The 17,088-nt window shown below is 42.2% G+C and overlaps 1 protein-coding gene across 1 annotated transcript in view; it reads left to right on the top strand.

Annotated features, from left to right (window-relative positions):
- The window catches only part of COLQ (collagen-like tail subunit (single strand of homotrimer) of asymmetric acetylcholinesterase), a 62,920-nt gene that overhangs the window by 7,906 nt on the left and 37,926 nt on the right, over window positions 1-17,088 (top strand). Inside the window, 2 exon segments of the mRNA XM_015429692.1 lie at window positions 8,172-8,296; window positions 16,558-16,602. Coding sequence (XP_015285178.1) covers window positions 8,172-8,296; window positions 16,558-16,602 — 170 coding nt within the window.

Here is a 17,088-nt window from a genome sequence, read left to right as displayed (position 1 = left end):
CTGGATGACTGGCTGGAGAACTGGCGAGGGGGTACGGGGCTGGGGAGGGCGCCGCTTGGCTTCTGCTGGGCGCGAGGGGGGGTGCAAGCCAGGCGATAGGCGGGCTTCTACTCGGGGGGGCTAGCCGGGCGACCCAAGGCTACAGCCTCTGTCGGCGGGCCTCGACTGGGCGTGCAGGGGCCCCCTAGCAGGGTAACCGGAGGCTACAGCCTCCGTCGCCGGCTTAGACTGGGGGCGGGGGGGCCCTAGCAGGGCGAGTGGAGGCTACAGCCCCATCGCCGGGCTTCGATGGGGGGGAAGGCAGGTGTAACTCACTGATCCAGAAAGTGGCAGCTTGCAGGGCCCTCGCCATCCTAGTCGTCGTCGTCCTGCAATGAAAATGGCGTCGGGTGATTCGTCAGGTGAATTTTCGCGGCAGTGGTGGTGTGGGCGGGACCGGGCTTTTTCTCCACCGTCCAAACACTAATGGTGCGCATTTGGAACATTGGAGCCCACTATGGCTTTATATATAAGGGAGAGATTCTAATCCCTTTGTTTAAAAAATGCCCTCTTGAACATTTCTGTTTTGCACATTCTGTGAAATGACAGAAGGCTCTGCCTGACAATCTCAGGCTGTTTCACAAGGTGGGAGCCATCACACAGAGTGCTCTGAACTGTTCAGTTGCAGCAAATTAACAATAGATTCTTTTAATGTTTATGTGTACATTGATTTGAGTTTATAATGCAGTGACAGTATCAGACTAGACCAGGGTTAAAATTTTGGCTTCAGTGGGTGACTTCAGGTCAGTCACTCAGCCTAATCTACCTCACTGGGTCGTTGTAAAGGATAAAATGAGAGGAATCATGAATCATGGGAACTGTTCTTCTTGGATGAAGTAAAAATATAATTGATTTTTAAAAGACGATGACACAAAAAAAAATCACCTGACAGAACTCAGTTTGAAAGGTAACACAATCAATTACTTCTAATGGTAATTTTTGTTTATTATTATTTAAAACCAAAATAAAATAACAAGCCTACTGTAATGGAAGACAGTAGGAAGGGACACCCCATTTATTTCTGTCTGAATTCCTGTGTACTTTAATATCCTCTACGTATTTAGTTGTCCTAAGCCTGGAATCCCAGATAATTATTTCTATCTGGCAAGATGACAGCTTCTTTTTGGAAAACCCTACTTTATACACAGTGCTTGCCAAGTGTAAGCCTAGTCACACTAAATAGCCGCACCATTCCTGAATGATGACTTGTCTTTCCTATCATTATAAAAATACTCAGCTATTTTCCAGATACATTTGAAAACCAGTGGCCTCAGGGGGCTGTATTCTTGTCCCTATACTATCTCCCATGGCAACAGTGTGTCACAAATAAAACAGCTAAAACAGCTACATAGCGGTAACTGGGATTTAGACTAAAACAAAACATTAGATGTTAAGTATGTGACAGTGCAATCCTACACAATGTAATCCTACACAGAGTTACACCATTTGAAGTAACTGGACTTAGAAGGGTGTAACTCTGTTTAGGATTGTGCCATGATTCACATAAAATACTGCAGTGTGGAGTGGCTACTCGCTCTGAGGAAGAAGTTTGTGGATTTGCAAACTACAACTTTTCTGCCTCTTACCGAACATAACCCCTGTGGTTGTATAACATCACGTAGTTCCTGGAAGTAACAAAAGATCCTCTCAGCCCTGGTGAACCGGATTTCTTGATGCTGAAACATCATTTCTAGAGGAAATGCTTCAAAGTATTACATTACATGACCAAACATGTGATTCTGCATTTTCATGTAGTTATGGTGCAGCAAAACAACAGTTGGTAGTAACAGATCTGGGCTGAAGGCGTGAATATATGCAGATGCGCCTTTTAATATCTTCTTGGGCAGACATCTGTTTCTAAAGATATCACTGTTGTTGGCACAGTATCTTGATGCTGATTATTATTTTTTTTTAATCCTATGGTACGTGCTGTGGACCATGCTAACATGATGTGCAAAGTAAAGTTTCTCTTAGCATTTCTGGTGTCCAGGTAGTTGCTAAAGAACAGACATTGTGGGGAACTGCGCTACTCTTTGCTTACATTACATTCTTGGAGACATACTTGGTTGGCAGGAATTTGAAACTGGTTTGCCGTGGATTAAATACTGAGGGTGTGTACCAGGACAAGGGGAAAGCAGCAATTGGCTTAAAATTTTGCTTTAGGATTTGATGGCACTGATGTTACTCCAGAACTAATATTGCCTTCCTGTACAGTGCTTTCTGGATTTAACCATGTTTGCATATTTGGTAGATTTGTAAATTAACAGGGTATCAGAAAGACACAGTAAGTCTATGGTGTTCTCTGTTTTAAGGGAAACTAAAATTATTTTTCATGTTTTATTATTTATGGATAAAGTAATAAGAATACCAAGAACAGGGAAGGAAAAGAAACAGAAAAGAGAGATTCAAAACATGCAAATAAACATTCATAATAAGGTCCCGATCACACGCAGAATTAGCCACGCAATAGGCACGAATGCCGGGCAGATTTTAAGGGCGCGATCACACGGGAACATCTGGCAAGCATCTCACACCTGTCGGCAACCTGTTTCGCTCCGCCAAAGAAGCGGAGTTTAAAAATACCGGGGAAAGTGCAGTATCAAATGGGTTTGTAATGGGCCGCAGACGGACTTTCCCGTGTGATTGCTCCGGCGCTCTCCCATTGCATCAGTGATCCCTCGTTGAAGCGCACCGGAAGCACGCAGCGAAGGAAAGAACCCGATTCACCCACCGGTGCGTCCGATCACGCAGTGGCGGGTCAAATTACTGCAGTGCAAATAGCCTCGCTTCCCCTCCCCACGTTATCTGGCATGTGTGACCACACTCTAACAAAATCAAATTATAGCAAGAACTTCCCATTGTATGTTTTCAAACGGGTTACCAACCTCCAGGTGGTGGCTGGAGATCTCCTTCGGTTATTACAACTGATCCCCTGGTGGCAGAGATCAATCAGTTCACTTGTAGAAAATGGCCCCTTTGGAAGGTGGACTCTGTGGCATCATACCTCATTGAAGTCCCTCCCCTCCCTAAACCCCACCCTCCTCAGGCTCCATCCCCGAAACCTCCAGGTGTTTCCCAACCCGGCGCTGGCAACCCTAATTTTCAACCAGCATTGTAACGTTTCAATAATTTAAGGCAGCCATTGCTCCATAAATGCCTCTCTATTGTTAAGCCAAGTTTCCCAGAAATGCCTGTAAGGTGTTATTCTACTCAAAAGCATTACATTCCAAATTTTACCCTTTCCAAACAAAAGATGGCACTTTGCTTTGTTTCTAATGTCTTGCAATTAAAATTCTGATCATCATAATTACAAACTGCATATTTCTGTTGCTTCTTTTAAATAGCCTAGTAATGCTGCAGTGCTGAGGACACTTTCCTGGGTGTAAGCCCCATTGGATAATATGGGACTTACTTGTGAACAGTAAGTTTTAGGATTGCTTCCTAAAACGCTTACTGGATTCAGTGGTACCAGGCAGAGCTGTAACAAGGTAGAAAGCTGAGGGGTGCAGATAAAATACATAATGACTAAGATAAGTGTTGTGTCATTGTTGTCATCTTTGTACTTCCCTTTTTTATCAAACTAACTGCTATGAAAGTATAGGGGGTGCAATTTTATATTTTTGTTTCAGGCACAAAATCAGATAGTTGTGGCCAGGGGTCATTTCGTAGAAAAAGAGCTAGGGGATTAGCATAACTCATTAGCATATGCCACACACCCTGACATCACCGGAAGTGTGTCATAAGGCCACACCCCCTGACATCACCAGAAATGTGTCATAAGGCCACACACCCCGCCCCCAACGGTCCCGGCCGCTACCGCCGGCCTTGCAGCTCCACTGCCGAGCCCCATTAGGGGCCCGGCTGTGGACCTGCAAAGCCGGCGGGAGTGCAAGGAAGCCCCGTGAAGGCCCTCCCTGGCCCCAGGCAGGCAGGGGTGGGGAGAGGCAGGGAGGAAGCAACTTACCCTCCCTTTTCTCCTGCCTCCTCCTGGCTGAATGAGGACCGGACACGGGGCGGCCGGAAGCAGGGGGCAGGGCTTCGTCATGTGCCCCGCCCCCATACCTCACCCGGGGGAACTGTGTTCCCCCGCGATCCCCCCCGAAATGACCTCTGGTTGTGGCTCTGGAACTAGGTATCCAATCATTGCTTGAGAATCACTTCCAGTAGTTGTGCCATATTAAAGCAAAACATAAAAGTTCCAGTATGTTTCTTGTACCTCCAACACATGGAATTTACATTTGTGTATATTTATCAGGTGTATAATACCATGTGTACCATATTTTAAAATTCTAAGAACAACAGTAAAATTGTGTAGTTGTGGATTACTATAGAGTAAAGATGCCATGGTACTGCCTGGTCAATGGGACCACTGGGGCAGTGCAGCATCCCAGTCATAGGGAAAGCTAGTTTCTAGTCAAGGAACTCTGGAATTGATTCTGAGCTTAGGGAAGCTGGAAGATACCAATGATATCTAATATATGAATATGGCCAAGGGAATGAAGAGCAGCTACTAAGCTCTTTTAATAGCACTTACTCATTTGTCTTGTGACCCCACTGAATTTTGTCGGACATGCTTCTGCATTCTAATTGGAGCATGTAGCATCTCCCCCAGAGTGGATCACAGGTTGCACGACTTATTTGGAACAGGTGGAAAAATTCAAACTGACTTCTGTCTTCAGGGATACATTGCAGTGTGTTCACAGGAAAGCAGCTGTATTCTCAGAAAATTGAGGACTATTCTAACTATCCGATTTAAGAGTTTCAATTTAAGAATTGCTTAATATTTGAGAACTTGGGGGGGGGGACCAAAAATGCTTGGACTCAGCCATTCAAAGAAACGAGGCCCTTTGAAGGACCTGGGTATATTCTGGTTTGCATTTCAGATCCACTATGATTTTTCTTCAGGAGAAACTATATTTTTCTCCAACTCACAGACTCTACATATTGGCTGTAAAGTGGGCTTATGTACTAGGTTTGCATGCCTAAAACACAGTTCACTTTTGAGATGGAGAGAAAGAAACAGAATGTGTATATATGAGAAAATAACCCCAGACCTGTGATTTTGACACAACGTATGTGTATGTGAGACTATTTGGTGTAATTTGATGATGTTGCTGTAATTATTATGAGATATAGAAAAGTTACCTCAACCAGTGCTCTCAAATATATCCATTGGTAGGTCTTTAAAGTCCATCAACATTGTTCCTTCCCTTTCTCATCTCTCATCTCCCCTGCTAATGGCTGAATGTTAGGATAACAATAGAAATAAAGTCTACAAGCTCAGAGGGAGATGTTCCCCTACTCGTTTGTGGTATCAGATATGAACTAGGTAAAGGTAAAGTACTCTTCCAGAGCCCAATTATAGCATGTTCGGCAGGTTCTTGGACATAATTCCCAAAGTGTGTGTTATTTCGGTGAGGAAGAAGAGCCAGATGATAAGGGAAATGTGTACTCCTCTTGGTCACGTACTCCTAAATGTTTGTGTAAGGTTCACCACAAAAATAATATGTCCATGCCCATAGAATTAGTGAAGGGAGAAGCTGGACTGTCTATATGAATATATGATGCTGCTTTATACCATTTAACTCTGCACTGTACACTCTGACTAACACAGGACTAGTGTCTTGGGCAGAGGAAGGTGGAGTTGCCAGCCCTCTCTTGGCAGTCCCCAGAAGAATTTAGGGGGCTGAGCCTGGAAGAAAGAGTACTGTGCGATGCTGTGATATCATCTCTGGTTGAGTATCTGGATGTGCATCACTGCATTGTGTTGGGTTCCTATGAGTTCCCCCAATCTCTATCGTAAAAACCATAGAAATCAGGGAAATTTTTAGAGTGCCATGCAACATGGTGTCACATGATGCTATTTCCTCTGCCATTGCTTCTAGCAGGGGGCCTGAGCATGCAGGCAGAAGGTTGCAGGCATCTAGGGAACTACAGAGATGCCAGGCATTGGTCCTGGAACTTCTGCATACAGAGCAGGTTCTGTACCACTGAACCAAACAGTTTTCTGACCCTTTGTCTGTCTGCAAGCAATCTATTTCCTGGCATACATTCCATTTTTCCATTCAATTTACTGATGCTCAGAGGCCTATTGGTCATAAGTGAATAGAGAAGAGATACAAAATACATATTAACATTATAGAATATCATTATTGAAAGCCATAGATGAAAATTTACCACTGCAGGAGTCACATGAGAGTCAACATCAGCTAACAATTTAGCTACAATCTCCAGCTCTGGAGCTGGAGTCCATTTTTTAATGTAAACTTAAATCCATCTGTCTTGTCTTGGGCAATATTATATTTATTACAGTCCATAAAAATGCCAAATAGTATCTAATTTTCCAGATTTACAATCACAAAGCCTTTCAGAAAATGGAATCCCTGCAAGCCTACCTGATAATTTCTCTAACAGCAACACATTTAACCTTACTTTAGAAAACAGGATTTGATATTTAGGCACCATTAGGATAAACAGGTAGAATCTTTGGGACTGGGAGACTTAAATAATACAGGGAGCACACCCTCCAGGCTCTACGACGAGTACTCCATTTATCAAAATGTAGCACAGTGGATTTAATCAATTTATGCTGAGAGGTATATTCCGGAAGGCCTGGCGGGAGCTGGTCCATGGGGTCGCGAAGAGTTGGACTCGACTGTGCGACTGAACAACAACAAATATTCCATTTGGTTAAAAAAACTCAAAAGGAAAACCCAATTTCTTCAGCTTATCATCAGCTAATTTTGCCCATGTACTTTAAACCATCATTAAAAAGCTGATACATCCTTCTGAAAACTAGAAGGTTTTTGATATGAAAAGGAATGTTGCTATCCAAGCCTTAGACTCCAGAGGTGGTTCAGCAAATTCCAAACAAATTGCAGGACCAGAACCACACACTGGCAATTTTAACACTGAATGTGAAAAAGAAACTCAAGGAGAATCAGACTTATTAACCTTGGCTATGGCTAGTGGTATGCCATATTATAATAATGGAACAACCTTAGCCTGAAAAGCCCAAATGGCAGCCGGTACATAGTTATCTCCTGAGGTCCAGAAAAAAATCGTAAGAGGGTTGAAGAATGCAATGAAGCTAATTTCTTAGTGGCATTAATATGACTTGTCCAAGACAAGTTGTCATGATCTGTGCAGGACTGGGAGCAAGGCCTAGTGCAGTCTGGTCCCAGGAGAGACCAGTGTGAGAGTAGAAAGCAGACAGCCTACAATCCTCATAATGCATAGCGAGGGTAGTAGCCAATCAGTTTCCAGAGATTGTGTGAGGAAATTCTGACTTAAGCTGTTTGAACTGAAAAACTGTGTTCTTTGCTCTTCTGCAGTCTGGCCTCACACAGAGCAAAACTGAGGGGACTGGTCTGAAACAACTTTTCTTACTGTCAGCACCTCAAACTCAGCCTTGGCTCTGAGAATCAGGCCGTTTCCTTTATCAAGATTTCAGTCATTCATTTTCTAGGGCCCAGTGTCTCAAAACAAGCAGGGAGAAAAGAGTAATTGTGCTTCTTTTGGTGTTCATTTCAATAATATTATTACAATTAGAGTAGAATATATAGATGGCAGCAGAGCAGTAACAGGTATCAGTGTAACAGGATAGCAATGTTTCTGTGGGGAAAAAATTAGACTAAGGCCGATGGTGCAAAATAAAGTAAATAAATAAATAAAGTAAAAGTATATATTTTATTACTTAGTTAAAATTCCTGCGTTTCCAAAAGATGGGGTTACCTTGGGCCATCCAGGCCAGGGATATAACTATACCTAGTCAGAATATTTGACCTAGTTAGAAATCAGTCTGGGCCTTGGTCCATCAAATCTTCAGTCAACAGTGTAGTAACATTCTGTTAAGCCTTCAAATGTGAATGCAGGTTGCTGTCTTAATTTATATGATTTTCCTTATTGCTGTATTCACAAAATTTGAAGCAAGGAAATTCTTTGATCCCTGCCCCTCTCCTTTCGTTTTCTTTTCAAAAACCTCTTGTCCGTGATTTCATCCTTGCCAGGCCTTTTGTGTGTGCGCGTTTCTGCTGAAATCTGTATTGCTTGAGTCTTCTGCTGCAATTTTGAAAGACTCTTAATTAAGTCACTCTTAGACTGTAGTTAATAGAAGCATTTCTTTCCAACAGCCCTCCCTTGCTTGGAACAGAAGAAACGGAGTAATAACAATCGGGTTTGCTCTGTCCTTGTCCCTCCCCCTCCACCACCCCCTCCGTTACTTCCTCCACCATATTTCAAACAGGGATGGAATTCCGTAAGTATTGCTTCAAATAATTTCTGTTTCCTGTAGTGACAGCATTATAACATCTAAGAAACCAATTTTCCATATAGAAAGTAATATACACTGGCGAGAGGAGTTATAATTTATTAGGGCTGCAATGTATAATCAATCAATTGATTGATTAAATTAATCAATTTAAAACTTTTGATTGATTGACAAATGTGCCCTGGTTAATCAGGAATTAGAAAGAAAAATGACTTCATTGCTCAAGGTGGAATTTGAAAAACCATGTAGAAGATCCCCCTGAAGAAGTTTTACTGTGAAATGCGTAGGAATCCATAAAGCTCTAATAAATACTTGCACCTGCTTTTTTCTTTCTTTTTTTTCCTGCCTTCTGTTGCGTCCATTTGTTTCTCCAGCATTGTTGGCAACCCTGGTTAATCAGGCCATCTTTTTTCACAGGCAGGAGGCAATGCCTCTTCTACCATGCTGCCTGCCTACTATGAAATATACATGTATGATCTAAAAAACAAAGCATGGCTTTCTTAGCCAAATTTTGATTTATATGCTGAATTTTGTAGTGTATAATTTAAATACATCCCCTTATACTGAGTAGTGTTGTGATCATATTACCTTAACTGTACAACATGGCATCCAATGTAATTGTAAACGAAGTTATTCCCTTCTAATCCCATTGATTTCCATGGTTGCTTCCACACCAGGTTGATTTTCCATGGTAGTCTGGTTGCTGGTGTGATTCTGTGTGAAATCTCCATTGCAACAGAGGATAATCCATTTTCTCTCTCTCAATTTTTAGCTGTTGTTTCTGTTTCACACACCTTGATGTGCGTTGAACCACCCACCCACACACTGTGATCTCACATGACCCTCAGGATTCTCTGCCCCACATTTAATTTTTTTTTTAGAAGAATGGGTAACACAACACTGCATAGAAATAACATGATACTGTTTTAAAATCTTTTTTAAAAACGAAACTCATCACCTATTTGCAGACACTTCTAACAATCCCCTCCTCTCCCTAAAAGGAAAGATGAGCTACAGACGATTCTTTTCTGTTTTTGAAAAATGAGCATGAGTAATGATGGAAAGGAGTAATGCAATACCTTTAACAACCCGTTAAAAAATAAACTCCATGTATTTGCAGAGCCACCAGTGATCCTTAGAAGAAAGTGCTTTCCGTGGAAATGACTGTCATTTCCCCAGAAAGCATTTTCCTAGGGGCACCTTGTTTTGGAGGGCCGTAACTCAGACCCTGCAAATCCAATCCTCATCAAACTAGGAGAGCAGGTAGAGGAGAGTCAGCTGGAGATCCCCGATGAGCTTGGTGTCTCTAGCTTGCATGGAATCCATTTTATACACTTCTGAACCTTCTGGACCTGCACCTGTCAAAATGATTGCCTGTCTCAGAAAGGTGGGCTATAAATACATAGACAGAGACATAAAAATTGTGGCTGTGATGGTGGATAAAAAGGAAATAGATAGGCTATCATCACTATCTGTTGACTTCAATGGAAATGTTTCACTAGTGTTGCCTCAATTATTTTGCAGGGATAAGATGTCAGTAATGGGGTTGGTCTCACCGGAAAAGATCTCAGCTAAGTCCTCTCCTCGCTGTTTCTGGTCCATTTTGTGTGATTGGGGGGGGTAGTGGTTAAGAGTGCCAGACTAGTATCTGGGAGACCCAGGTTTGAATCCCCACTCTGCCATGGAAGCTCTCTGGGTGATAGTGGACCAGTCACACTGTCTCAGCTTAACCTACCTCACAAGGTTGTAGTGAGGACAAAATGGATGAGAGGAGAATGACGTAAACCATTTTGGATCCCTATTGGGGAGAAAGGTGGGGTATAAATAGTTAAATAAGTAAAAGTTTGCTGTTTGTGATAGTGGTGACGGCATCCTGCTGGTGTTGGCGTTGCTACGCTGATGATGATTCCCCCGCCCCCAGTGGCAGAGTACTGGTGTAGGCACTCAGTAAGCAATCTTATGCTTGTCCCATGAGCACAACTGCAGTGTCAGTGTACTAATAAGATGTAGAGTTAGGGTCACCAGGTCGCCTCTGGCCACTGGCAGGGGATTTGGGGGTCAGAGTACGATTAAGAGGCATGCATACAGTTAAATCATATTTGGATAATCAATTATGTACTGCTATTTTAATGCTCCTTCCTCCTCTCTTACTGTGACCCCTCCAAAGTCAGCTATGCAAAACAAAATACCATAGACCCTATACTTCTGAATGTAAAAAATATGAAAGAAGTTTAAAGGAAAAAGAATTGCACCCAAATTCTATTGCAAGACGTGTCTCCAATGAATGGAATATAAAGCTAACCCAGGTTTTTTTGGCAAATTGTTCTCAGATTCTGTCCAGCTTCTTACAGATTCTTGTAGAAATCCATCATATGGTGTTACATTACCAGAGTTCTTCTCATTTCTTTATGTGCCATTAGTTTTAATGCTTCTCTAGCCCCACCTCATTCTGTAGTTTACTGGCAGTCTGTTGACATTTTACTGCAAGTGAAGGGAAAAGACCAAAGGTTAAACAAAACAAGACCTTCTGTCTTCCTTTTATACTGCTCCATGCTCACCCTACAAGCCACATCTCACTGAGTCAAAATTTAGACTATACACTATGTTCAGTAAATGAAGTAATATCCTACAATCGATTTTCATAAAAATCTTCATGAACAGACTGAGAATTAAGAGCTAGACACACCATGCCAAGAGTACATAATGTCAAACATTTTTCATGTTGATCAGTTACCTCATCAGATATATTTCCCAACTTCATTTAATTAGTAAAAGATTGGTCATGGTGTGTTTTTGCTGTTCTTCTCAATTAATGTTGAAGATCCAAGTGGTCCTAAGCGATGCTTCCAATTTCCTGTGGAAAGGGTTTGGAGGCAATCATCTGTGATCTTGTGTATCTTGCACAATTCTGGGTTGGATCCTACCACTGTACTCAATTAACAGCAGCACTTTTCTCTAATGCAGGAGAAGGGCCTCTTGTGAGGCACTGCTTCTTGCATAAGAAGGCTCTTTGTGTCAGAAGAAGACACCAAAGTGGTGAGATGTCACCCACTATATCTGCATTTGTATGAAATGACCAAACAATGTATGGTTCAGCAAACAATAATTTGTGATGGGAATAATTTAGGTCTCACTGTCTTTAAAATATGTGGTATAATTATGGTTCAGTAGATGAAATAATTTAGAGTCTGTGTTTATCTGCAGTCTGGACTCTGAAAGAACTTGGCTTCTTGTGGTAAATGCATATCCAATGAATAACATTCATTGTGAGCACCTGGCAGTGTGACACAGATTATGAGAATTTCACTGTAACCTGCGTTACACTGTAACAAACTTGCAAGGGTATGAAGGAAGAAACTATGGAAGCCTTTTCTACTTGCAAACTGTTAAGGGCGTGGGAGTGAGATAAGAAGGAAGTAAGGAAGGAAGGAAGGAAGGAAGGAAGGAAGGAAGGAAGGAAGGAAATTTCTCTCTTACGACAGTATTTATATGATTTTATTTATTTATTTATTTATTTAATGTGTACCCCGCCCTACCCACCGAAGCAGGCTCAGGACGGCTAACAAGGCCATTTGGCATCATAAAACAGCACAAAACCTTCTAAGTACAGTACACAATACAGTTTTAAAACAAAACAGATTAAAGCCATATAACAACATTTTTCATAAAGTGCCATGTATAGTTTAGCTAGATGTCTCAGGAGTAGGTAGTCTCGTATGACTATTCAGGTCCAGGCCACGGGGGGCGGGGGGGGGGGTGTCCGCCACCTCAAGCAAAAGCCTGGTGGAAGAGCTCCGTCTTGCAGGGCCTGCGGAATCGTAATAGATCCCGCAGGGCTCCGATCTCATATGGGAGCTCATTCCACCAGGTGGGGGCCAGGGTTGAAAAGGCCCTGGCCCTAGTTGAGGCAAGCTGGACATCCCTGATAATTTTGTTCACATATTTGGCTGATCTCATCAAGGTCAGTGTCACCGGTATAAATTTCTGGATATATCTTTGACTTAATTAAAATGCTGAACACTGTAAATGATGCATCATGGATTCCATCACATGTGTGGGATACAGAAAATCTGCATATACTACAGAATTCAGGATGGCACAATCAAAGCTGCTTGTCTTGACTGGTGCTTTGCTGAAACCACCGTTGTCTTCATGAGAGTATGTTTTATATACCCAGGCAAGTTCTGTGGTGGTGTTAATTGCTAAGGAAATGAAACAAGGTTTAAAAAAATGCGTAGACCAGCATTCTCTAACAGGGCACTGGGTTGGACTATGGAAGTCAGGGGGCCTGTAGAAAACTGGCAATGCTTTGTTCTAGTCATTTATTTTCTTTTTTGATTAAACAAAAGCAATTATGTTAATTGTGATAAAATTTGGTAGGGTGGGGGTGATAAATTGTGTTAATCTGCTGCAGCTAAAATAACAGAGTCTTGTGACATTTTAAAGACTAATAAATTCTTTGTGAGATAAGCTTTCCTCAGCCAGAAAGCTTTATGTGACAATAAATTTGTAAGTATTTAAGATGCTGCAAGACTCTTTGTTATATTAATCACGATGGGCATGAAAGCCCCACACAACAACAAATATTAATAATGTGGCCAGAATTTCTCCCAGGATGATTTAAACTAATTAGTTGGATGATTATATCAGAGTTACATGAAGTAAAGCTGGAACGTACTTGGAATTTTTAATTATAAATTGTTGGAAAGTGTTTCAGTAAAGGTTCATTTTTTCACTACTTCAAGCAAAGGCATCCTTTAATTTAATATACATGGAATTTAATATATACATGGAAATGAAAAGAGTAAGTTACAGTGTAATGTTAGGTTTTTCTAGTTTGTGTGATCATGGCATGAATACAATGAAACAATCCATGTTAGAATATTTGAATAAAGGGCAATCTGGTTTGTGTTGAACCACAATCCAAATTGGGAGGTTTGTTCGCGAACCAAACCATGGTTTGTGACCCCACTGAAAAAGACTGCAGTCACTTTAAACAGAGTTTACAGAAAGCCCAAGAAGCAGCTGAGTGAGGGGGAGCTCAGCTGCTTTTAGGATTGCCTTGTGCTGTCTCTTTAAAGTTTAAAGGAAGTGAGTGCAGAAGACAACCTGAAACAGCTAAGTGGTAGGGAACAGATGCTCCCTGCTGCTCAGCTGTTTTTCAGGCTTTCTTGTGCACTCTTTTAAAACTCAGAGTCCATTTAAACCCCTGCTTTCTGTTCTATCCATGAACCACCACAAACTGCTTTAAAAGTTTGTGGAAGTTCGTGATGGTAGACCCATCATAAATTTTGGTTTGCGAACCACGAACAGGGCAAAATTTGTGACAAATGTTCTTAATGGTTCGGTTCATGCCCATCCCTAGTTACAGGTTTTTATGGGCCCAGGACAAAAAACTGTAATGAGGCCCCCTTTTCCCTTTGGTACAGTCCCCTTCTCCTCTAGTCATACCCGTTTCAATTGGCTCCTCTCCTCCGGCTCTACCATTTCTTCTTCAACCACTCCCCTTTCCATTTCAATTTGTATACTCTGGAAAATAGCAGTTTCCACTTTCCTGGACTGCAGTGTGCCAAATGGGAATCCCCCCCCCCAATGTGTTTTGTTGTTGTTGTTCAGTCGCACAGTCGAGTCTGACTCTTCGCGACCCCATGGACAAGAAAGCCAATGTGTTTTAGCCAAACTATAAAAGTGTTTGTTTCTTCCTCTGTGCAGGAAATAGGCTTTGCTCTTCTGTGTGTATTTTCTTGGATGGATGGCCCCTCTGATTCACACCATCTTCCACTGAACTCATTGCATCCCCCCCCCAAAAAAAGCCCAACACCCTTCTCTGGTTCTGCTCCATGTAATTTTCTATAGGAGGGTTCAAGGATAGCTACAGGCACTCAGGCTGGAATTCAACAGTTACCAGCCTCCAGGTAGGGCCTGGAGATTTCCCAGAATTACAACTGATCTTGTGAAAGGCAGAATGCAGGCGCTGCTGCTGCTGCCGCCTTCTAACCACCTTTGAACATCCCCCCCGGCAAAAATAAAGCTAAAACCCCCTCCTACTTTATGTACTTCTTATGAAGAGACCAGATGGTTGGCACAAGCAGATGAGCTAAGGCATGAAAAGGACTGGGTGTGTGCTTCCGAGCCTGCAGGAGCAACTGCTTTGTGAACCAGGCAAAACTTCAAATGGAAAGCTGTGGAGGGAGGAGGGAGAGGGAGACTCCTTCCCTCATTAGCAAAGGCTGTTTCCAGCCACTTTCCCACCCTCTCTTTTCCCAACCACCTTTGAACACCCCCCAGCAAAAAAGCCCCCAAAAGATTCTACCTTATGTGCTGCTGCTGAGGGGAATCAGTGGTTGCCTGGCACAAGCTAGCAGGCTAGCATGTGAAAAGGACTGGGCCGCCTGCTTCAAAGCCTGCAGGAGCTTCCTGCACCAAGCAAACTGCAAAGGGAAAGCTGGGGAGAGGAGGGGGAAGGGAGACTCCTTCCCTCATTAGCAAAGCCGGGGAGGGAGGTGGGAGGAGGGAAGGAAATTCTTTCCCTTATTGGCAGAAGCTGCAATTGGGAGTGGGGCCCCTGGCAGCTCTCATTGGTCAGCAATGGACCGAGAAAGAGTCGGACTCGACTGTGCGACTGAACAACAACAACAGCAATTTTCTACAGAAATTACTACAGTAAACAATTCTACAATTTTGTCACGGAATTCCACTCCCTCTCCATCCTCCAGGTGGTGGCTGGAGATCTTCGTGGGATTACGGCTGATCTCCAAGCAACAGAGATCACCTGGAGAAAATGGATGGTTTGGAAGGTGGACTCTATGGCATCATACCCCGCTGAAGACTCCACTCCCCGAACCCTGCCCTCTTAAGGGTCCATCCCCCAAATCTCCGTGTATTTCCCAACATGGAGCTGGCAACCCTAGCTTTGATCAGACCAATAGCCAAGTCTGTTAATGTTATCTTTACAGAATCAGTGTGAATGTTATTTTTTGTTTTTCAGAGTTCCTTTGACTGTGCAGCAAGTAGGAGGAACAAATCTGAATGCTTCCCTCATCAAAATTGCTCCCTTGTATTTGTTGGAGCACTGCTCTCACTTTGCATTGTTCTTGCCATGATAGTGTTCTCTATACAGGGAGGTTTTTAAAAAATCCAGGTGAGCACTCAACCAGTCTCTGAAATAATATAATCTCAAGTACTCTTTACCACAACTGTATTACAACTCTAAAAGTGTAGAACTTTCCAATTCTTCTTTTCCCAGAGGTTTCATCGGCTTTTTAAATATTGAATTACTTTTGCTCCTTGATTGCTATGCTTTTTTTTTGAATTTTATTTTCATATTTTCATTTCACAAAGTATATACATAAAACTGTTTCGTATTAATACATTTCTTGAAAAAAAGAGTTCCTCTTTCTTATTTTCCTCATCTAATATTTTTTACTAGCATTTTCTCAGTTCTGTTCTATCTACTTCACGTTCAGCCAGGTATAAATAATTTTCCATCTGTCCCAAAAATGGTCCTCTGGTTTGTTGTTCAAGGCTATACTCAATTTGTCCAGTTCCGCTATTTCCAGAATTTTGGATTTAAGTTCTTTTAAAGATGAAATCAACATTCACATTGATACCATCTTTAGAATCAATGTGAATGTTGATTTCATCTTCACCTGAAGTCTGATCTTCACTTTGTTCAGTGCTAACAGGCACTTATGATTTCATTTGAGTATGTAAGGAAGTCTCAAGTCGAAGGGTTTCAGAAGTCTTTTTTTCTTCAGAGAAAAACTTCAAATGACATGTGCCACTGCAGTGATGTTACAATAGCAAATGGATGCTGTTTCAGTGGACAGCACATACTTTGTATGTAGAAAATCCCAGGTAGAACTGTTCCGATTCTTCTTTCCCCAGAGTTTCATCTGCTTTCTAAATATCGAATTACTTTTGCTCTGTGATCGCTATGCTTGATGTTTCCAGTATATCACTCCATGGTTTTTCACCTGCTACTGGGGCTCTTAATCTCTTTTCTACTGGTCCTGAAGTGCTTGCAACTGAAAATGAAATCAGACCAGGACAGGAGACAGCTCTGAACACTCAATAACTGAGTTGCATGTGCAATCCAGATCCAAGAAACTGAAGTGTAAAATGGAAAAAGGTTTTGAAAGAACAATGAAATCTTCTGATTAATTGATGGCTCAGTTTACTAATTAAATGTGCTGGGGTAAGCAGAATAATGGGCGTAGGTCATGCAACGTATTATGTTTCTTTTTTAGGGTCCTCAAGGTATTCCTGGTGTGAAGGGACCAAAAGGGGACAAAGTAAGTGGCAGGACTGATAACATTGGTTTTGCAAACATCTTGAATTCAATGGTGGGAAAGTGGTGCATAAATGTATCAAATAAATAAATGTGTACTCTAGTTGTTGATTTGGGGGGGGGGGCTGTCAAGTCACAGCTGACTTAGGGCAACCCTGTAGGGTTTTCAAGGCAAGAGACATTCAGAGGTGATTTGCCATTCCCTGCCTTTACGTTGTGACCCTGGACCTCCTTGATGGACTCCTATCCAAGTACTAACCAGGGCCAGCCCTGCTTAGCTTCTGAGATCAGATGAGATTGGGCTAGCCTGGGCTATCCAGGTCAGGGAAGTCGGGTTAATACGAAGGAAAAATACTGATCATTTCACAGACACAGATTATTTGTGAGCTATAAAAACTGTCCAGCTAGGTCTGCACCAGCAGCCCCGGTAAGCTGAACTATACCAAGCAACAGTACACTCCTCCTATCAGGGATGGTCATCCTCTTCAAT

The sequence above is a fragment of the Gekko japonicus genome, unplaced genomic scaffold, assembly GCF_001447785.1.
Source record: "Gekko japonicus isolate JY-2015 unplaced genomic scaffold, Gekko_japonicus_V1.1 scaffold767, whole genome shotgun sequence".
Classification (NCBI taxonomy): domain Eukaryota; kingdom Metazoa; phylum Chordata; class Lepidosauria; order Squamata; family Gekkonidae; genus Gekko; species Gekko japonicus.
The sequence above is the reverse complement of the archived record's forward strand: the minus strand, read 5'-3'. Positions and strand labels throughout refer to the sequence as shown.